Source organism: Colias philodice, chromosome 1 (assembly GCF_061535455.1).
Source record: "Colias philodice isolate Cphi_HAF_F1 chromosome 1, ilColPhil1 Martin Lab GWU primary, whole genome shotgun sequence".
Taxonomy (NCBI): domain Eukaryota; kingdom Metazoa; phylum Arthropoda; class Insecta; order Lepidoptera; family Pieridae; genus Colias; species Colias philodice.
Window position 1 is genome coordinate 12,775,661 of NC_143086.1, and position 23,820 is coordinate 12,799,480.

The window sequence follows — 23,820 nt, forward strand, 5'->3', positions numbered from 1 at the left end:
TAATAGGGATGTCTTGGGGATTCCGTTTTTTTATTCTTGAGTTGAGTTGGTTGAGTTGGAAAATACCAATTGATAATTGTATTAATTTTTTACATATAAATGTTAAACAAATAGACCGTTTTAGTTAATAAGAAGTTAAAATTATTTTCAAACGAAACATCGATAAGTTGCTGGAGCACCATAGACAAATGAATTTTTCACAACACTAACTACTTGTCGAATCGAGAGAAATCAGAAATGTCTTTATTTTATTGTCGTTGTACGTCGCTATGCCTGTGACTGATACGTTATAATTTTTTTGGGAGTTAAAAATGTTTTGCAATAAGCTGTGTTAATTTGCACAAAAATACTAAGTTTTACTATTTGTGTTATTGTTATAGACTAAATTAATTCTGGTTGGCGTTAGAAGAAAGGTTGGTACTCGATCTAAGAGTTTCCATCGTGATTTTCATTATTGGCGCGTTAATGGTGTGCGTTGTTACATTTTACAACACGATATCCCTAAGCAATTGAATTGTGTATAGGCGGGTGGTTATGCTCGAAGAATGCCGTCGACCTCGCGGTCGCGGGGCTCAGGCCGCGGGCCCGACGGCGCGCCACGGACGCAGGTCATAGCGCCCATGTCGGAGCGGCAGCAGTTGGCTCTTGTGATGCAAATATCATCACAAGATGCCCCTCCAGGTGAGCATTCATAACTTTTAACCAAACAACAATATTGCTCTGGATTCAACTCACTTCCCGCCATTTTCGTCTAGCCGCTCCGACCCCTGCTGAAGAACGTAAACGGAGTAGACAACAGCGAAATGAACGTGGCGAAACACCTCTGCATGTAGCAGCCATCAGAGGAGATCATGAACAAGTAAAAAAACTTATTGACCAAGGACAAGACCCCGATGTCACAGATTTCGCTGGTATGCATATTATTTACAACTCTTAGCATGTAGTAATTTAACTTTATTCTTAGGGCATATCTAATTATTAACTGGAAGAAGTGAACTCTTTAGTATCCTGAAAACAAAATTATATTAGTGTTCAAATTCCAAACATTGATATAATGCAAGAAAAAGCCCTAAATTTAAATACACAGCTTGCAGATTTTATTCCAAAGACGTAACATAAAATAGGTAGTTGAACTCTTATTAACAACTGATTATGCTTCTATTAAACTTGTGTTTTAAAAGAAATCACATTCATATAATATAAAAACAGATTGAAATGTAGGTACCAACTTTTAGTTTACACTAGTAAATTGCTCGACTTCAGTGATTGTATTGAATTTCATCCAGTGTTAGTTTTCAACCTATTTACCAATTATAATATGTAGGATGGTATCATTTACTTTAACCATGTTACATTCTTGTAAATACAACAAACATTTGATTAAAATTCTTCAATGAAAAAATACTTTTACCTAATATTTGATAAAATTAACTATATCCATATATGTATTCCAATCATTTAATACCAATCACACATATCGGTCAATTAAGGAAAGCTGGCATGTTCACAGTACTCACACTTATGCAATTTCACTTACAGTATGTTCAAAAATAAATGCGACTCTAGTTTCATTTTAGACTTGAATTGTAAAATGGGTGCGTTGTAGATAAATATATGCAAATATAATTACATACTTATGAAAGCTCTCATAATTTACCTGTAAAATTATAATTTAAAAGTAAATCAATTGATGAAGTTAATTATTTATTCTAATAATAATCAATTGGATAAAAGTATTAATAATCATTCAATTATCAAATAATAATTAAATTTCAGGTCATAAAAACAATACAAATAACACGTGCGCTTACTCCCATGTCCCAACACACGGATGGTTGATTTGATAATGATTTAAATAACGGGCGTTTTTTTAATAATGTGATAACTCTGATTATTAATTAGTAATTTGATTTTTGAAAAAAAAAAATGCCGATTTTCGTCAAAATTTATATTTTTCTAACAAGATCCTTATCATCCAAATTTCCACCTTAGTGAGAAAAATTGACATTTCTAATGAAAATGAACAAAAAATTAAATGATTTTATTAAATACTGTAAAATAGTCTATAATTCTTCCATTTACTGTATCACAAAATTCTTCATAGATTTTTAGATATTCGTACTACACCAATTACATCACCCTGTATTTATAAACAATTGCAAAATATGACACATACATAGGCCGGGAGATACTGACACAAAATTTCGGGTCATTTGTAACAGAATGGCGGTTCTACAGAGGTCTTATTACGCAATGACTAAAAGAAAAATGATGGTCAGAACTCAGAACGCTGGTACCGGTTGACTAGTCGCGTGGGCGTTAGTCGAACTCGTCGGATAAATAGCGAAAGTCAAACGATTTGTAACACAAAAATTTTAGAATTCACCGATAGCCCATATAAAAGATGTAGGCGGTAGTGTCATGCCATACTTTTCCGGTGTAACTTACAGCCCCCCATACCGACGCGATGCGTTGATTAAAAAAAAACAATTCAATCATTTGTACCAGGCTAACTTTTGCACAGGTAATCATCATCGTGCAGACATTTACGAAAATCGCCATGCCATACTTTTCGGACGATTCCAAATGGCCACCATACCACCGAAAATCTGCAAAAAAAAAAATTTTTTCGCCAAACAATTTGTACCAGTATTGCATTTGGATTTTTGGAGAGTATTTGATAAAATGTGACCATTATTATATTTGCCATACTTCTAGTAGGGGGAAAAAGTGCTGCCATACTTGAAAATTAATTTATTCGTCACGTTTCAAAAATACGACTGTACAATACGTAAAATATTTTTTTACAGTATGGGATCATTATATTCTGTTTGTTTGTATACAATTCTACCTAGAAAAAAATATCGCAGATTGCAAACATGGGGCGGATGATTGTAAGACTTAAGCCAAAACGTAAAAAAAAATGAAAAGAATTGGCGATTTGTACCAGTACTGCATTTTTGGAAAGTATATGATGCAACGTGACCATTATTATATTTGCCATACTTTTAATAGAGGGAAAAATTAGTGCCATACTGCTACAAATCGTTCAAACTACGAATAAAATCTTACAATAAGAAAAAAATCTTATACACATTCGCCACCTCCCACAGGTATGGCATTATCACACTTCTATTTATAATCATTCAGGAGTTGTTGAAAAAAAAAATGTAGGGTGGTACAAATCGTTTGGCGAGAAAAAAAAAATTCAAAAATTTGCAGATTTTCCGCGGTATGGCGACCATTTGGAATCGTCCGAAAAGTATGGCATGGCGATATTAGTAAATGGCTGCACGACGATGGTTACCTGTGCAAAAGTGAGCCCGGTACAAATGGTTGAATTGTTTTTTTTAATCAACGCATTCACGTCGGTATGGCGGACTGTAAGTCACATCGTAAAAGTATGGCATGACACTACCGCCTACATCTTTTTTAAGGGCTATCGGTAAATTCTAAAATTTTTGTGTTACAAATCGTTGGACTTTCGCTATTTATCCGACGAGTGTGACTAACGCCCACGCGACTAGTCCGCCGGTACCAGCGTTCTGACCATCATTTTTCTTTTTGTCATTGCGTACTAAGACCCCTCTAGACCGCCATCCTGTTACAAATGACCCGAAATTTTGTGTCAGTATCTCCCGGCCTAACATGTGCAATGTGTAAATGTGTTGACGTTCCAGCTCTTCTTAATATACCTATACTACATGCTTTAATCAATAATTTGTATGTAGAAATCAACATTTGAAATATATTTGAATAGGTACATGAAGAAGTTTAACTGCAGTATGAGTGTACGGGTTTCCATGAACCACTTCATGAAATCATGGTCGAAAGCAAAGTAGTGCAGCTTTAATACTTTCATCACACCATTCTCTTGTGCTACAATTCAATTATTATTGTTTGCCTCTTAGTTGTAGAAATTTTAAAGCAGCAAATTTAATGTCAACACCTCTTTATTGTTTATACTTATTGTGCAATCATTGTTTACCTTTTTTGATTTATTTTTATTTAAGTTCAATTACATTTATCAAGCACTGAAAGCCTAAGGTCTACAGACTTTAACAAATGTATAATTTTTTTAATAATGCTAGCTTTGAATAGTTTCAACATAAAAAGATACCCATTCCAAAATACTAAATTGATTGGGCTTTCAGTTATAATTTTAGTTTTCCTTTTAATTTTTATTTCTTTTTGTTTTCCTTTTTTTTTGTTGTATTTGTTTTTTTTTATCCCCTAATTTAAGGTTGGACCCCATTACACGAAGCATGTAGTTATGGTTGGTTACAAGTAGTAATGGTTCTTGTAAATGGTGGTGCTAATGTGAATGCAAAGGGATTAGATGATGACACTCCGCTCCATGACGCTGCTACATCGGGGAACCTGAAGATGGTCAAGTTTCTTATAGAGCATGGTGCCGAGCCATTTGTTAAGAATACAAAAGGAAAAGCACCATTAGACTATGCAGCCCCGCATATTTATGAATATTTGCAGTCACTGAAAGGTAAGCTGGTTTCATTGTGAACATTTTCATCTAGCTTTTTAATAATGCCATAGTTTTTTATTACTCTCTCACATTATCACTTTTTGCAAACAACACAATGCTGTACTTGTTTTATGATTATGCAATTTACCTTTTTGTGTGGTTTGATGTGGTGCTTGCATATATTTTGTTTATTACTTATTTAATGTTATTTTAATATTAGATGTTATGATCTGTCAAAAATACATCACACATCATGCTGGATTTTTTATAGCTTCTGTGGACCTCATGGGAACCTGTTTTATAAAGGCAACTACCTCCCATTTGCACATGTTATCATTAATTACAAAAATAGTGAATACTAATACTCATAATTGTATGAGATTTAGTGTATTGAACACTTCCAACACGGGGTCCTGATACATTTCCCTGATTTAAATTAGAGGATCAAATGCTTGCTTTGTATAAAAATCAACATAATATAAAGGGGGTCTCCAATGAAAATAAAGTGTTCATGGGCCAGAAAAAGAGCTCTATTACAAGTCTTATAGCATAAACATTATGACACAGAGTTGGGGTAACCTTTGCTCTGTATTATTATTTGACATATACCCAATAGCTAGATTTTTTTATCATCTTCAAAACCCCCTGCGTACAAAAATTCATGAAACGAGGAGTCACTTCTGAATAGAGTTAATATATAATATGTATATGTAGGTATACAAGAATTGCTTGTTTAAAGATATAACATTGATTTCATTTTTTTCTATGTTTCTAATATGTACGGTAGTACACGGTAAATTGGTAATGTGTAATATAGTATGTGTATTATTGAACAAAGTATATTAAAATACATATAATCATACTATTAATATTATACATAAACACAATTGTAATTATGCATATACTACCTATATTTTTATATAGGTTTAAATTTAAATTATGATCTGCTGTCACAATCTGACCTTTTATCTTGCTAGATCTCATTCTTTTGTATCAACAATAAAATAGATACTATTTTTAGTATTATTATTAAATTCTCATGCATAGTGCATCAAAAGAATTCACATTTTTGCGACTATTGTGACAAATAATAATAGGCCGGGAGATACTGACACAAAATTTTTTTGTCATTTGTAACAGTATGCCGGTTCTACAGGGGTAGTACACAACAACAAAAAGAAAAATTATGGTCAGAACGCTGGTACCGGGGGCCCAGTCGCGTGGGCGTTAGTCGAACTGGTCGGATAAATTACAAATCGTTTAGCGAAAAAAAATAATTGCTGATTTTCGGCGGTATGGTGACCATTTGGAACTGTCTGAAAAGTATGGCATGGCGATTTTAATTCATGGCTGCAGGACGATAATTAAGGGCCGGCGCCCACTGCCGGCACGGCGTGGCATGGCAGGGCAGAGGATTTTATTACTAATGAAGTTATTTTGAATCTTATTTCAATCAGTTTAGAATTCAAGTTACTTTATTTCGATGCCACGATGCCGCGACGTATCGCAGGATGCTGCAGCTTGACGCGGCACGCCGCAGGATGCGGCGGCATGACGTGTCTTGCTGTTTCATTCCAAGGAATGCCGCGGCGCGCCATTGCATCCCGCGAGGCGTATGCGTCACTTTGGGGTCGAGGAATTATGATTGCTAGCTAGTTGAAATAAGGTTGAAACTTATGCAGCTTTAGTGGGGCTTTTAGCAGGATACCACGGCATGCCACTGAATGCCGCGGGATCACGCAGCACGCCGCGGGATGCCACTGCACGCCGCGGGATGCCATTGCACGCCGCGGGATGCTCTGCCGTGCCATGCCGTGCCGTGCCGCCAGTGGGCGCCGGTCCTAACTGTACAAAAATTAGCCTGGTACTAAGACCCCTGTAGAACCGCCATACTTTTACAAATGACCCAAAATTTTGTGTCAGTATCTCCCAGCCTATTATGTCTTATACAAAATAATTACATTTAATTTGATTGTAGTCAATGGTAATTATTGTGAAACAGATGGTTCAGTATAATATTTATCCCCAAGTTTACAATTTTTAAGCAATTCTAAATAAACTGACTACTTAGTATGTTCTAAAAAAATGTTAAAAAATATTTACTTTTTAATTAATTCATCTACTGTAGAGTAAAAAAAATTATAACACTATTTTTTTTACTCAAATTAATCAATTACTATCTTCATTTTATTGATCACTTTCGATCACTGAGTGCAGCATTTATTCAAAACTAGCTTTCCGCCCGCGGCTTCACCCGCGTTTTTAAAGAAAAACCCGCATTGTTTCCGTTCCCGTGGGAATTCCGGGATAAACCTTATCCTATGTCCCGGGGTAAAAAGTAGCCTATGGGTAAAAAGTAGCCTCGGGTATCAAGATATCTCTACACCAAATTTCATGCAAATTGGTTCAGTAGTTAAGGCGTGATTGAGTAACAGACAGACAGACAGAGTTACTTTCGCATTTATAATATTATAGTATGGATGTGTATAACAAATACACACAATCATAAAATTTTAAAAGCACATATTGCTACCTGTACAATAAAATTCTCTAAAACACAAATACACCTCTCAATTCATCTGTACATAAAAGTTACATTCTTACGTTTCCTCAAAATGTTCCAAAAAATTATATGTTTATCAGAATCTTACTCTATAGGTACATTTGAATTGGGTAGTATGACGAATATTATAACTGAAGTTAAGTAAATGGCAAAGTAATTTAATAATTTCAGAGTATAATATTTATTTAAATTAGTTATGTTAGTAGTCCGGGATACATAGCCCATTTTTGCAAGTGATTACTATCAAGCTAATTTTTCGTGAGTAGCTTTATTTTGATGAGATGCCGAATAATTTCATGTACGAAACTCTCGATTGTGGTAGCTTACAGAGGTAACAAGGTTAAAAAATTTTGATTTGACGGTTCTCAAATATTTATTATGCAATTTGTAGGACAATATGTCTGTTGAATTATATAAGTATTAAATAAGTGAAAATAAAAAAATCAGCTGGTTAGTAATCATTTATGATGACTTCGTTATCGATACACATTGGAAAGGGGGACTCTTTGATCAAACCATAGATTTTGTAGGACAGATATTTTTTCGAATAATTTAGATAAATATCTTGAGATTGAACAAAAAAAAACATTCAGTTAGTAATTAATATTTGAGAACCATCAAATCAAAATATTTTATCCTTGTTTCCTCTGGTAGCTACCACAATCGAGAGTTTCGTACATGAAATTATTGGGCATCTCATCAAAATAAAGCTACTCACGAAAAATTAGCTTGATAGTAATCACTTGCAATAATGGGCGATGTATCCCGGACTATAGGGTTTCCCGTTTCAGGCAGCTTTTATGCATTAATGGCAATTTGTCTGACTATAATGATGACTAAAAAGATATTTCATATTCCTGTTCTATGTTATTATATTGTCCTTAATGGAATGTACAGTATTATATGGGTACTGCGAAAAAGAAGGTCTGTAGGTTATATTCATACATATTTATCATGCTTGACGAAAAAATATTTATTTGTTTTTAATATTATTGCGCTTACTATGATCCATAACTATACTACGATAAACAAAAATGTGGAAATCTTGTACATATTTGATGACAGAAATAGGCATAAGTGTCAAAAAATGTATACTCGATCAAATTTTAAATACCATATGTTTCACAATTTCCTAATTATGTAATCATGTATTTAAAAAAAACAACGAAATAAAGAGCGTCGATGGATAGAGGGAATGAAAGAAAGGGTAAAACGTCGATATGAAAATAGCCAGTGGGAATGGCCAGGTGTTCCATACCTTGCAACTAATGCAAGCTGTGAAAATCGATAGTGGACGCTACTTAAAAATTTATAGAAATTATTAGCGACCCTGAGTTAAAAACGTTACAGGGAAGTATATTGTTATCGATTTTACTCCATTTTGCTCGATGAGGGAGTCTTTTTGTGACAATACAATATGATTGTTTTTAAAGATCGTTATAATAAGTTGTTGAAAGAAGGAATCGACGTTATTGCGTTAAATGTTTCACAAAAAATAAACAAAATCATTTATGTTTCGATTAATAAATTATAATGCAGAATCAGCGTCCTTTTTTTTAAACAAAAATGAATTCTGTATAATAATGCATAGAAGCTTTAACTTCTAGGCACTATGTGTCTATGTATAGGATACTGTTATATCATAGAAGCGGGAAGATAATTGCTAATAAGACAAGCACTTGCATACAGTACAGTTATTTCTATATTGTTATAGATTGTCAATCATGTTCAATTGTACAGAAATTAAAAAGTATTATTTATTACTCGACCGTAGACTAGGATAAAGATTTTTCCCAAAATTAGAAATGAAAGCAAACCAGATGAGAAAACCTATTAGAAAATAATATGTCGGAGTTAAATTATAAAATAATAAGAATCTTCTACATTATTAAATTATTATTGCTTTTTACATTATTTCTTTTTCTTTGTCAGTAAACAAACAGACAAGTTAACGGTATTGTTGTTAATTTAAATGCATCATCAAAATGATGTCAGTGCCACTATAATTACAGTAGGAGTACATATTTTTTAACTTTATATAATGCATATCTAAAGTCAGAATTCTGCTTAAATTACTCAATTATTACCTAATTCCTATAATTGAATCTCGAAGTCTATTTAGTATTTATGTAAACTATCCCTTATTCATAATAGGCAAAAAATCATGCATCAATTTTTACAGTTATTGGAGCGAGTTTTTTTGTTATTTTGTTTATGGGTTTATTAATTTTTGATGTTGTAATAGCAAGTCGAGAGAGAGTTTATTTCAAATCCCGACAAGTATGAATATACGTTTATTAACTGCAAGTTGGTATATTTGTTTGTAGACACTTTAGAATTTTCTGAACAATAATCATTTAAGTATATTGCATTGGGTTAAATGGCTGGGCTACATTTATTGTCCATTTATTTAACAATAATTTACCAATGCAAAATTATATCGTAAGTAATTGACAGTGTTTTGTTTTTTTGAAAAGAACAATGAACTTATCAGATGATAATGTTTAAAAAAGGTAAGTAGCAAGGTTTTTCAATCAGTTATGTATTAATAAATTATGCTTTTATGTCTTTTATATAATATATATTGGAAAATTAATGAAATTGTAAAAAAAATAGCTATGATACATAGCTATTTTATATTATAATATCAAATGTTATTATATTTTGTTTTTTTTAGGCTATGCATTGTTTTTATATTTCATAATACCGTTTATATCTTTTTTCAGGTTTCCAGTGGTCCCTTATACAGGGTGTGGTGTAATGAATTGATAATGGGGTACACTTATGGGTACACTACATGCATTGCGGTTAATAAAACGATTGATATTTTATTTTTAAATCTCTCTAAAGTAAATTAACCCCTTGACCACCGAGCGGCCACAACACAATAGATTTTCTATTGTGTCTGTGATTCCGGGGGCTGAGGGAATAAAGGTATTGTAATTATTTCGTATAAAATACTTAGAAAAGAGTGAGTTTAATAAATGGTAACGATTAATTATGTTAATGCCAGAAATCACGTGGAAATAATTCTTCTTTGTAGTTACCAAAAAGCATGGCAAATGATGTTGTGTTTTTTTTGTGTAGATGTCCAATATCCCAAATAACAAGATCCTTTAACTTAACATAAAAAATATTTTTGTAATCCGCTGCCACGTTCTTTGCCCGTAGGTACCATGTTATTATTACATTGATCACACCACCTGTATATTGATGATGGTATCAACTAATACCTGATGATGACTTTATCGGAAATTCTGGGAGCTGAGAGAACTCCTTCATAGTGCATATTATTTTATAAAAAAATACAGCTGATATCATCAGTTATGTTACGTAATCAATAAAGTTAGTTACGTTATGTAATTGTGTGATGTGCCAATATTTACAACGCTATCAATGCCTATAAAGTTTTCTTTATATAATTTTTAACATTTTATTTGCAATTGACTATGTATTTTTAATGATGATTCCACAAAAAAAATAATACTTTTATTTCCAAAAACCCTATTGTATTAGATAGGTACCTAAGATTCTTATCTAGGTACAAGCTTTCCACTTTTCCTCCTGTGTTCAAAATTAAAATGCAGCGACAACTGGAAGTGTCGAATCTGTAGTTAAGTGTAAAACCGTTTTTTTAAAGGATGCCTAATTTTATATAATATAATTGGCAAACATTGGTTAAATTATTTTTTAGTAAAAAAAAATCTATTTAAATGAAAATCACACATACAAATTTTAAAAAGTTAATCCAACGTAATTTTATATTAAAAAAATCCTTCATTCGTAATCTCGTATCAGAAAGGCGTAATGAAAACTTGAAAAACTGCTGCCATCTATGGGTTGCCAGTGAGTAAACAAGTGTTGGTCTATTTACGTATGTTTCAACTGAATTATAAATTAACAGACTAATGTAGATGGCTGGTTTTACCTGATATAACTATGATTTTTAAAATATTACTGGGTTTGGTAAGTCATTATTTGAAGTCGGTATTGTAACTGCGAGCGGTGAAATGATTTAATATGACTTATTGTCCATTTTGAATGCAAATGTAAAAAAAAAATGTATGGAAATAATTATTAGATCTAAAATTTTTTATATTTGACCTATATTTATTTCAATATTATATATTTATTTCAGAAAATAAAATTACCTAGATAGAAAAGTAAAACAAATCAAAGATATTATACCTAGTTAAAAAAATATGTGATCGCAAATCAATATTTTAATTTATGAAAGCAGTTCCAATAGTTACCAATGTCCTGAGTCCTGACTCCTGATGTAAATGGCTTTTTGATTTTCACGTTCGTTATCTTGATTGCGGGTACTAGATCTGTGATTGCGGGTCATTATCTCGTGTAATGTCACTTTGACAGATCTTAAAATGAGATGAATGTCAGTCTGTTTGATTTGTCATTTGTAATTTTCTAATACATATATTATTAATACACTGTAATTTATCGTGATTCGAAAAAAATATCTAATTTAATTATAAACACAGACTCTACTAGTAATATAAGAGGTATCTTCATTCCCAAAAATATATAATGTGACTTCAAAATATGACATCTATGTCAATCGTGAACGCATCTGCTTTGATCGGAACGCGTTGGGGCGTGTTGCTAAAACTGTCGGTCTGTGGTTATGGCCGCTTAGTAACGTCAACTTCGTGGTGGTGGATTTATAAGACTGATTAGGCAAAATTGATGTGAAATTATTGTCTACGGCCGGCGATAACTATTCAAAGTGTCCGCCAACGTGAAATGCAAAGGAGAGCGCTCTCGCACAACAAAGGGGAGTCGATAGTTTTCATCATATTAGTGTCAAGTTTTAAAAATATTAGTGCACGCTGTATACTTAAATTTTCCGACTCTCGTGTAATCTGTTAATAACAATGACCTATCTGACGTATTAAAATTATAATCCAAACGAATAAGTTGGAAAAAGAGTTTTAAGTTTGGACACAAAATTTGTGAAATGGTTGCTTCTGCAATGGAATCCGCAACACTAATTACGTCCTGCTTACAAGTTGCAAACTAAAAATAATTAGCATTACGGATCGGTACAAGAACTAATTGAATAGTTATCGTGTGTTTTAAATGATAATTTATAATAAAGAGTGAACTTCTAGTATACTTGTGTCTTACAATGTAATGTAATTTACTTATAACCTATAGATATAATTATATTTGTGGTGAAATAAGAAGTTTTGTTTATTTTAGAAACTTTTTGGTTAGTATTATTACTTGTTCTCTTTATTATTTTAACAGTTTTATTTGTTGATTTTCTAATACTTAGACATGCAATAGTACTTCTTTAAGTAAATGTTGACATTCGTTTTGGTTACATTAATAAAGTTAATGATGATCACATTAAAATGCAAGATAACAGTATTCAATTAATCAATCTAAAATGAGTAGTAATTAATAAATAGCACATCAAGCTTGTCATATTTTCTAATCATTAAGTATTTATAACCTATAATATCCTATGAGTTGTCTTGTTTTCTCCCATGTTATTTATTTTTTGTTCTTAAAATATTTTCTGTTATGTTATAATAAAAAATATTAATAAATGAAATTATTTTAATGGACTTACCACACTAAATATCTATCATACTTATAATAATATAATATATTTATTTCTATTATATGTATAAAAAAGTCTAAAGTATAAGCTAAGCTAATATTGTAAAACATTTTATTAATGCATAAGAAACATAACAAAAAAGCAATTATTTGGAACAAGTTCCTGTTCTTCAGATAATAATACAAGAGCTGCACATATCGGAAGGACAAGGGATGACAGCAACAAAAAAAGTGGCAATGCAAGTACAAATAGTGAAGGCAGTAAAAGAACCAACATGGAGAGCCTAGCACAGGGAGAATTTGAGGGCAAGGAGGCCGCCGCACAAGAGAAAGGGAGCAGTGCGGAAAACAAAGAAGGTTTGCAAATCTACATATAATTGTATTAAGTGTGCCTATTATTTTATTAATTAAAATACACTCATAATTACACTTTTAAATTTAGTATTATCAAACACTTAAAAAAAATGTAGAAAATTAACACACCCAACATTTATTTAAGATGGAAGCAGGTCAAGGAACTTGAAGTTTCCACCAACCAATTAATTACTCATTATCATATCCAATTGAAATTAATATTGTATAATAATAATTACCGATGAATAAATTGATTTATTCCATTAATTATTTATAGAATGCGCACAGTTGAGTAGCGGCGTGGTGTCATCCACACAGGATGACACCAACGTGACGAAGAAGTGTTATGATGAAGAGGAATCATCAGAGGATGACGTTTCTAAGCGTAAAAAGAGGAAAGAGAACGATGACAAGGAACCTATGGCGAAGCCCCCTCCTGTCGCTAGATCTGGTCCTGGCCGGTAATAAGTATAAATATTATATAATATATTGAATGAAGCTGCAATTAAGGGCAACCCTTAAGAGTTTTTTGAATATAATTGCCTATTTTATTTATTTTTTATCAACTATTACAATCCCTACATAGCAATCAATATACTTATGTTTTTGTTTTTTTAATTATATTTATTTATAGTAGACAATCTTTGTATAGAATCCTTCCCACTTCCCAATATAAAAGTAGGTGATTAACTTTCTTGTCAGTGACTTCTGAAGTTTTCTCCAAGGTAACAAACTTTAAATCAATGTAGGATCAATGTAGTACTCTTTTACAGACTCAATATCAGTAAAAGAGTACTACAGAGGTTAACACATGAGCGTTGAACAGAGGGGTGTTGGGTTCGATTCCCAGTGAAGATCTTTCTCTATTAATCTATACTGAAGTAAGTGATGTCTTACCCCACTAGGACAGACTTCACTTACTTAAGTATAGATTAGTAGAGAAAGATAGAGTAAGTGAAGTCCCATATCTTGTACCGGCAGCAAGCCCCCGGGACCGGCGAGCAAGACGGGCGCGTCGCCGCTCAACAAGGGAGGGGCCTCGCCTAACGTGAACAAGGGAGTGGTCACGTCGTCCACCGGCAAACTGCAGGGCACGGGCAAAGCACAAGGAACCAAAGTAAATGTTCAAAGTACACAGGTATATTATAATTAACGAAGCAGACTTTTTTTGTGGACCGTTTATTTGTTTCGTTTGCCTTTTATTTTGTACGCCAGCTGAAAAGTGTTTGTGGTACATGATTTTAAAAATGTCTTCAGTAAAGTTCAGATTTTTGCAGCTTTTTGTGAAATGTTCATGACTGTCACAAAGCTATATATAAACTATTTCATTCTAATTTTCTTATTTCAAAAATTAAAATGTCTGTAAAAAAAACAATATCTGTACCACAAATTGCACTCTTTTTGTCTTTCTCTGACTGAACAACACCCTTCGCTATAGAACAAATCGGGCTCCGGAAAGGGAGCAGGCTCACAAGCCATCAAGCAAGAAAGACGGAGTCCAGTGCCCAGTCCGAAGTCTTCACAAGGAAAAGATGAAGAGTCTGAAGACCAGAGGCCACCGGAGACCACAGCACCGAAGGTTCCACCGTTGAAGATTGTTATACCAGGGGGTGCGGGTGGCTCTGGCAGTCGAAATGAACAAGAAGAAGGTAAGATGGCCCAGTTGTCTTATAAATTTTAATTACGTGACGAAAACCACTTCTAGAAATGTAGTTCTTTATATTATATTCAGGAGTGTAATAAATTTATTCTAGTGTTATGTAATATTTCTAAAGTCGAGGAATTCCGAATATTTGTATAATAATATAAAGTTTTAAACATCTATAATAATTTTTAGCTGGGATTTATATATTTATTACAAAATTACACTAAACATTTATTTTAAGTTAAATATTCAGATAGCGAAAATGTGAATATTAATCCATACTAATATTATAAATGCGAAAGTAACTCTGTCTGTCTGTCTGTTACTCAATCACGCCTAAACTACTGAACCAATTTGCATGAAATTTGGTATGGAGATATTTTGATACCCGAGAAAGGACATAGGCTACCTTTTATTGCGAAATATGTACCACGGGCGAAGCCGGGGCGGACCTCTAGTTATTAATAAACGTAAGGTTATACTAACAAAAATTTCATGTTTAAAAATAACTAATCATATTTTACATACAAGTCTATGACACTAAAAAAGAAATAACGTTTTTCCGCCTACAATTACATGTTGAACTATCGTTCAAACGCTGAATTCAAAATATCAGTCTAACAAGTAAAACATGACCGTTATTAAAGCGGCTAGCAACGAAAATTACTTATACATGCATAACACGCTTTCAACGCACCCTTGAGGTGGTGCACACGGTCCCCATCCGATCGATACACGGGCACCTCACATAACCACGCTACGTCACGCTAATCAATCTTTGTTGTTATGACGCTGCCGTCTCTCTGTACCTGTGTTTGTGTATAGGTATTTCATTGTCCGCACTTATCATTGTTTGAATTGAATTTTCATCACTAACAATGTTTGTTTTAAAATGAGCAATTTTATAATAAGCACTGATTAATTATTTATTTATTATCGAATGTCGCGGTTTGCAGGAATTTCTTAGCATGTTTTCTTAATAATCAATTCACGTGACTATGTATTAAAAATGAAAATAACAAAGACGGTATATGCAACTACATTGTCATTGTCATGTTCGTATGAGGCTTTGAGCGCACGTAAAACCGTGATAAGCGTTTCATAAATCATTTGGAAAGTGAAATATACTGCGTTTCATTTGTTTGCACTTTCTAATCGAATCATTGACGGATTTTATTAACATTTCGCTTAGATTACAAAATAAAAGGCAGACGGAGCGTTGCCGAACTAAACCGAATGATTTATCGTCATTTCCATAAAGCTATGTGTGCTGTCATTTCGCCGCTGCAATGTACGTACACGGTGCTTCTGTGTGCGTGTTATGTTACCAGATATTGAAATATTTTCCAAAATTTTCCCCTACTACGGAAGAAAGACGGTTATGTTTTTCGAGTGTATCTATGTTTAATATTTCTTTGGCACGCCCTACAGTATAAACCGCTGAACCGATTTTGATTTATCAGGTGACATTTGCATTGCAATCATCTGAATTATTATGGTAGTGGTGTTTATGACGTAGGCTACATAAATTACCTGTCAGGTTTTAATTTTAAATTTAATATAAATTCTTGTTTCTGATATTTTTTTATAATATGTATTGTAAAAATTATTTTGTTACATAAATGATAAAGTACTACTAAAGTTATATATGAACAAAATAATTGTATTCAATTTTTAATTAAATAAATTACATAAAAAATGTTTCAATATTACAATGATTATATTATTTTTTATTTTCAAAATATATATGAATGCGGATAGCGGGTAGTTTTTAGTCAAGAACACGGGACATTTTAATTTTAGGAAGAAAGAAAGAAGAAACCATTTATTCCAATTCATCCCATATATTCAAATATTTATTACGCAATTTGTAGGACAATATGTCTGTTGAATTATATAAATATTAACTAAGTGGAAACAAAAAAATCAGCTGGTTAGTAATCATTTATGATGACCTCGTTATCGATACACGTTGGAAAGAGGGGAATCTTTGATCAAACAATGGATTTTGTAGGACAAATATTTTTTCGAATAATTTAGATAATTATCTTGAGATTGAACCAAAAAAAATAATTCAGTTAATAATAAATATTTGAGAACCATCAAATCAAAACATTTTATCCTTGTTACCTCTGTTAGCTACCACAATCGAGAGTTTCGTACAGGTAATTATTGGGCGTCTCATCAAAATAAAGCTACTCACGAAAAATTAGCTTGATAGTAATCACTTGCAAAAATGGGCGATGGATCCTGAACTACAAGGGCGATGGACGATTGTTATGCTCCATCTGCCTTTTATTTTGTAATCTAAGACATTTCGGTTACTAGGCGTACATTTTCTTTTGACTATTTGTCATGTGCCAGTTGGTATATAAGCAGAGAATTGATAAAAAACATCCGCATCAGGTGGGACAGGGCAACGCGGTGGTGGAAAAGGTCGCGGCAATGCATCCACATTGCCGTACGTGATCCCGTGCACGAGTGCAGACACGGGACAAACATCTGATAGCTCAGATGGCAACTGTGACGACAAGCGCCTGGGGGAGGGGGGCAAGGTGGGTGACCATTTTATATAGATCCTTCTAACCCTTATAGGTCGTCCTTCCTGTAGCGAGCTGTGCCTGCGTGAGACCAAGTTACAACTCCGAAACTACTTGTCCGTTCTTTTTCTACTCTACACCTTTTTTAATTGAAAATCGGGTCCCTTTAAAAGCAATTTAGCCATTCAGAAATATAGCTCTTTATAATATAAAAAATTCAAAATCAAACGCCGTTCACATGATACTCGAAAATCGGACTAGTAGTCTTATCTCACGATAATTATTGCACCCATAACATCCTGTGAAATTTAGGGTATTCTTGGTCTTATTCACGTGTTTAGTCTAGTCTCTCTCGGCTAAGCACTTAGACAAATTAAACTCCCTCAGCAATATGTGTCTGGCTCTAACTGTTGGATGAGTTTGATTCGGTTGTATGAAACGCCGCGAGAGATAACTCTTTCTGTTCCAAAAAAATGCATGTTTAAATCTTTAGTAATTTCAAGTTAACATATATAACCCTTAACGAAAATATAAATTGGAATTATGATACCGATTAGAAAAATAAAAAGACAAAGCAAAAGTAAAAGAACATTTGATAAGATCGACGTAGATTAGAATCGAGTTAATGTCGTATACGTACTTTGGTTTCGGTACGTTTATGTGGAGTTTGTCTTATAGGGCGGGCAAAGAGTTCTGCGTTCGCATAGAACGAATGACGGCGAGAAAGATAAAGAGCGAACTTCGCCTCAAACTGGCTCTGAGAACCGATCAGGATCTAACCAAGCTTTGAGTTCAAATAAAAGTCCTCCTCCCAGCTCAGTAAGTAGTAATTCAATGTTTAGAGCTAGACGCAACAAGAACGCGAAGGTATCAAATATTCAATACTTATCGATGTTTATACCCCTGAATTATGATTTTGTTCTGTGAACCAAAAGAGCCTTTCATGTCCTAAGTTTCCCTTCGTCTATCTGCGCAATTTTATTGTTTGTCTGCATGTCGAATTTAATTTATTTATATTTTGTTTCAAGTATTGTCAATCCCATAAATGTTGATCAGTTGAATTTTGCTATTGAATGTTCTTTATTTTTACTTAATGTTGAGCTAATTTACGATGGTTTTAGAGACGGAGAAGTCGGTTACACGATGATGGCCACAGTAAATCAAATGCTAAGAGTTTTCAGGGTCAGGACGATCATGCTCCGTCTACGTCATCTGCTGGCACAGGTGGGAGAAATGAATCAGGTAATTGCATAGACCCCCTAAATAGAAAAGCATCCACGACACTTTGTAGGACCCTAGTTGATACATTTTAAAGGTACACAACTTTAGAGTTCAATAAGCATTGCATATTATTTAGGTTTTCTAAATAGAACATAGAAGATTATTTTTTTAAGCAGCATTAATATGATTTGAAACAGTTTAATATAGTATATTAGAAATATTATGATAATATTGCTTTTTTAATCTAATCATTGACCTAATTAGGAATTTAGCTATTTTGGAACGCTCATATTGAGTTCATATCATAGTTACTGAAATCTACAATCAGGTTGGTATGCAATTAATTATAAAGTCATGTGCTTGTGTTAATATTCAAAATTGTGATTGAATTTTATAACAATATCTATGCATTTTAATTAATGGATAAATTGAAGTTTTTTGTAATTGCGTTAATATTTTAAAGCGATTCAATAATAATGCAAGTAGCTTGATATTATAACATGTTTTTCTATTGAGGGGATCTTATATATATGAAAAATCTTACTAATGAAAAGTACAATGTATTCTTATGTTTAACATCATCTTAATTAATATGTGCACGCACATATGCGAAGACGGACCAGGAAGCAGAGGCCGGCGCTATCATTCTCCCTTAAAGTCTCCCAAGAGCACACGACAATCTTGTAATTCATTATTATATAATATTTCTCTGTTCTTCCATTATTTCTTTTCTTTAAAATGTTCAGTAGCTTAAAGATGATTATTTTGTTTTGTTAAAATTCTGTGGAATTTGTATCACATCTCACAAGGTTAACAATTTGATTGTTAGATTTGATGCAATTGTCGATTATTATTTTCGTCTTCTGTAAAGATTTCTTTAGCTATTTTTCGTGTTTTATTTTTTATTGTATATTGATAAGCTGTTTGATATTGAATATTTTACTAATAAGGGCTACCGTTTGGCTAATGCCAGAAGGCGCTACTTAATTATTCGGAAATCTTTGCAATAAGTTGAAACTTGCACATAAAATAAAGTTCCAATATTTTGATAATCTATAAAGAACCTTAAATAATGTCTCGTGTAGCTTGTCTTGCATCAAATTGAGTGAAATGTGTTGCCGTCCGTTTCAATCGCTTGTAAATTGATTAATTATTTTTAAAGTCCATATCTCGATAGTATTAGATGATATTAAGTATCGATATAATTTATTTAACTTATTAACGCCCGAATATTATTCACAGTGATGTTACTGAATTTCTCTGCCCCCTGTACTATCGAATTACACGAAGTTAACATATAACGGTTATTAAAAATCCAATCGGTGTTCGGGGCGCCAACTGGCAAAAAAATTAGAGCTGGTAGCCCTAATTAGCTCATTTGACATATTTTTAATGCAATCTTACTTGATATGTGCACGCACATAATATGAAGACGGACCGGGGGGCAGAGGCCGCCGCTCTCCTCCCTTAAAGTCGAAAAGGAAAAGACGACACTCTTGTAATTTATTAAAATAATATTTTTCTGTACTTCTACTGTTCCTTTTCTTATGTGTTTCAAAGACAGAAAAAATATAAATGTACTGTATCAAAAATCAGATTCTAAACGTATTCCACCATATGCATGTCCTTGGAGGACCTGAATGTTATCACCAAATGGCTACCGGACCCTGAACAGTAATTTTTGAGATGCAATGTAAACTTTATAATGACGTTTCTACATTGAGCATTATTCAGTATTAGCCATTAGCATTACCCTAGAGAGCCCCCTGGCTTCAGCCTTTAAACCTTTACCAGTCGATTTACCATTTTTTCCAAATATTTCGCTAATATTTGACAATAATTCTGTATTTAAATACCATTAGAGCAGTATTTCGAATATCCAATTTGATGTCCTTGTTGATTGCCTTGCCCATTACCTTGAACAATGAAAAAGAAAATGTTAAATCGACAATGTTTGTTTACCTGTGGCAGATGATCAATGTTTATTCATAGTTACAAACGCTGTTTGTAGCTTTCAGGCTTGAATCAGTTGTACGTAGAAATGTCATTATAGCCATCTCGAAACATCGGGGGACGGGAGCCGTCTCATGTTCGTACATCCTATATGTTTAGTGAATGCCCTTTCCGTTATTGGTGTTATTTTATCTATCTTTCGTTGTTGGTGTTCGCCGTTTTCTTGCAAGAGTGGGTGATGACGTTCGGTTTGTATGTGTACAGCCGCTGCGGGGCCTTCCGTGGAGTTGCATCCAAGGAAGCGGAAGATCAAAGCGTCCAGGGAGAGCCACTCGCGGGAGCAGTCGAAGAGCGAGCATTCGGAAAACTCTATCGTTACGCATAATGTCACGCACTCCAACCCTTACCAGATGTACATACACAAGAGGAAACAGGTATAGTCATATCCCGTACACACCCTTTCCCTTTTTGTGTTCTTGAAAAATGAAAAATGTCTACACAATTTGTTTTTTACCATTCTGTATAAGTAAATAAAAATGTACGTTAATGAATATTGATTATGGTTTTCCCATGTTCAGATCGAGCGAAGACAGAAAACCTTGTTTCCAGTCAAGCCAAAGCCACCGAAAGATTTCAATAAGTACCTGATGAATCGATGTACGTACACGCTACAGAACAACGTGAATCCTGAGCCGCAAGTGGATATACCCATTAACCTACCTCAACAAATGGTTAAAGAGTTTATGTCTCAGGAGAGAGAAAGGTAATAAGATAAAGCGCTGACTCGAAGGCACAGGTTGGCCTTGACACCAGGAACAAAGTTATAATAATGCATTATTTGCATTTTATCAAAAAAGGATTAAATCAATCCGTTTTAGTTCTATTAGCCTTCAATATATGAAAATGAAATATTTTTTATTTTATATTTATTCGTACCGAAATTTCTACTTCAATATTGTTTTTTTTTTACCTTAAAAAAATAGTTTTACTAATTTTCTAATCGTTCTTATAATTTTGAGTTCTTGTAAATCACCATATAACTTTTATCTTTAATATAAATTATCTAAAACAGAACGAGGTTGCGGATACAACATCAAGTGGAGAAGGAGAAACTGGTGCTTGCTGTGGAACAAGAGATATTGAGGGTGCACGGGCGCGCCGAACGCGCTGTGGCTAATCAAGTACGTATAATATATTTTGGTTGACAAATGTGTTAATCTGCTATTTAAAAGACTGATTATGAAGATCTAGTACTATATTTTTAACCAATGTTCAAAAAACCGAGGGAGGTCCTCAATCTCTAGTCGTAGTGATTTTTTTTACGTCGTTGGATTCAACCGACTGACGTGATTCTTCTTGTGTATTATAGGATGTTGTTGTGTTCTATTTAATATGCTTATTGACCACTCGGCAGGCCCTCCCGTTCTCCGTGTGCACGATCCTCCGCGACAAGGAGGTGTACAACGTGCTCGCGCCGGAGCAGGAGGAGAAGCGCAACGCGCAGCGCTCCCGCTGCAACGGACGCCAGATCAACTCGTGGCTGCAGGAGGTGGACGACAAGTGGGAGAAGATCAAGGTGCGTACACACTCGCGACAAGCAGGTTACAACGTGCTGTGAGCACTATAGAGTATAGAGTAGGGTCCAGATGGATGGTCTATAATCATAGATGATTTTTTGTTACTAAAATTTTCATTTAACTCGAATTTGACTTTATCTACTTTACATTGAGAAGAGACGAATTACCAATGGTTATAATCGTGTAACAGGAAGGCATGCTGCGGCGTCAACACACGGAGGCGGAGACGCTGCACGCGGTCCAGATGATGGGCTGGGAGTGGAAGCTGAAGGAGCTCGGGCTGTGCGACCACAAGAACACGCCCAAGATCGACCCGGCGCATGTACCACAAATACATGTGTCAAATTTTGATTTGCCCGCTTGAGTTTTAAGTTCATATTGCCTGAGTTCATGTAAGGCTAGCACGTTCGCGTGCCGGCATAAATACTCTAAATTTTCCATTTCAAAGATCTACCATTTTTATAACACCAATTGGTAATACGAATCAAGCGGAGCTACTAAATTGAATTTTATATAAATTCGATATTTCTCGACCGTCGTCGAGCCTTTCTTAGGACTCTCCTGCCATTTTATTTCGGTGACGGGTGACTTGAATCCTTTTCGTTTTTTAACATCTTCATCATATCGAGTCATGCGTTACCGAGATGAATCACACTCTAAATTTAATTTTTATTGGTCTGATCATAAGAATCAGACCTGAAAGCCCTTCGGTCCTCGGGACCACTTCTTAAGTCGCAGTTCTTCTGCGATACACTCCATCAACATCATTTTATAAGTTTGTTTATTGTTTGAATAATTTTAACTTTTTAACTAACTTCATTATAATAATTATTGTCATGTATTTTCTACACGCATTATTTAATATACATTTTATTCAATTTTTAGTATATTTCATTAACAAGTATTGTATTGATTTTTAATGAGTTCAGAAATATAATTTAGCTGTATATATAAAATGAAAAATATTTTGAAAATAAAAAAATGATAACTAGGATAAAATTTTGTAAACATTTTATTTTAATTACGCTACTTCATTCTTCATGAGTTAAGCTAGAGTATATTTTATTTAATTGTTGTGTAGTATATTTTTTTGATTAATTTAAATTTTAACTTCACATTGAAGCGTAATATTTATACACTTACGTAAGATCTCTCCATTACATCATATCATACAATATGATTTAGTTTATAAATAAACTTATTTTCTCGTAAAATACTGCAATATTCCTAATAGCTGATACCATAGTATTTTAGGAGATTTGTATTTTAATTCATATTCCCGTAATAACTAATTTCTCCATGTAGTTAAATATTTATTATGATAACATATGATAGATTTTAAAAGTAATGATTCATTCGACATTCACTTGAGAGTATTTATTTCGTTTAATTTTAATTGTTGTACTTATAATTTTAGATATTTTTTTATTTATGATACTAACAGAGTCGTCAATAATATTTTTAGCATTTTAATTTAAAATTAAAAACATTTGTTTCTAGTGTTATTTAAACAAACGACTCCCAATGTATGTAATCTTTCTGATGAACAGTTTTAAATGATGTGAAGTTTAAATATGTATGTATAATTACTCTCAATAATGTCGATTTATTTGATCTATATTATTTTAATTTTAATGCATTAATTTAAGTATAAATATACTTTCTCTGTGATTTTTATATTTTTAAGCAATCATGAAATATTTTACAGTTAAATGGGTTTGTATTACGAGTTCATTTCAACTTTTATTAAAATAACATGAAACTTATATTGTCTTTTCATAAACAACCTTTCGTCGGCCAAGTCACATCCACACTGATTACATAGCAAAGGAATAAATATTAAATCTGTTAGATTATTTTATTTAAAGTGAGTTCAATGCGAAAAATTTATGTTCTTT

The 23,820-nt window shown here is 33.3% G+C and overlaps 1 protein-coding gene across 12 annotated transcripts; it reads left to right on the top strand.

Moving 5' to 3' along the window:
- Positions 1–239: 239 nt before the first annotated feature.
- LOC149491420 (uncharacterized) lies at positions 240–23,687 on the top strand. 12 transcript variants are annotated; one of them, XM_089697324.1, is made up of 17 exons: positions 240–413; positions 525–681; positions 756–911; positions 4,244–4,501; positions 12,807–12,989; positions 13,264–13,447; positions 13,968–14,124; positions 14,425–14,635; positions 17,038–17,186; positions 17,850–17,990; positions 18,293–18,395; positions 19,007–19,075; positions 20,610–20,779; positions 20,924–21,108; positions 21,418–21,526; positions 21,760–21,921; positions 22,113–23,687. In XM_089697324.1, exons 2-17 carry the CDS (start codon positions 546–548, stop codon positions 22,284–22,286), a joined length of 2,547 nt encoding a protein of 848 aa, XP_089553450.1. In that variant the 5' UTR covers positions 240–413; positions 525–545; the 3' UTR covers positions 22,287–23,687. The 12 variants fall into 12 exon arrangements, with proteins under 12 accessions (XP_089553450.1, XP_089553475.1, XP_089553477.1 ...); XM_089697349.1 differs by having other exon boundaries at positions 18,353–18,395; XM_089697332.1 differs by having other exon boundaries at positions 241–413; positions 13,968–14,103.
- The last annotated feature ends 133 nt before the right edge of the window (positions 23,688–23,820 follow it).

Excerpts from the sequence above, each read along its gene's own strand:
- LOC149491420 (XM_089697324.1), top strand. The coding sequence starts at position 546 with ATGCCGTCGACCTCGCGGTCGCGGGGCTCAGGCCGCGGGCCCGACGGC. Across the intron at positions 912-4,243 it reads CGATGTCACAGATTTCGCTG|GTTGGACCCCATTACACGAA; the intron begins GTATGCATATTA and ends CCCTAATTTAAG. Across the intron at positions 21,527-21,759 it reads AACGCGCTGTGGCTAATCAA|GCCCTCCCGTTCTCCGTGTG; the intron begins GTACGTATAATA and ends ACCACTCGGCAG.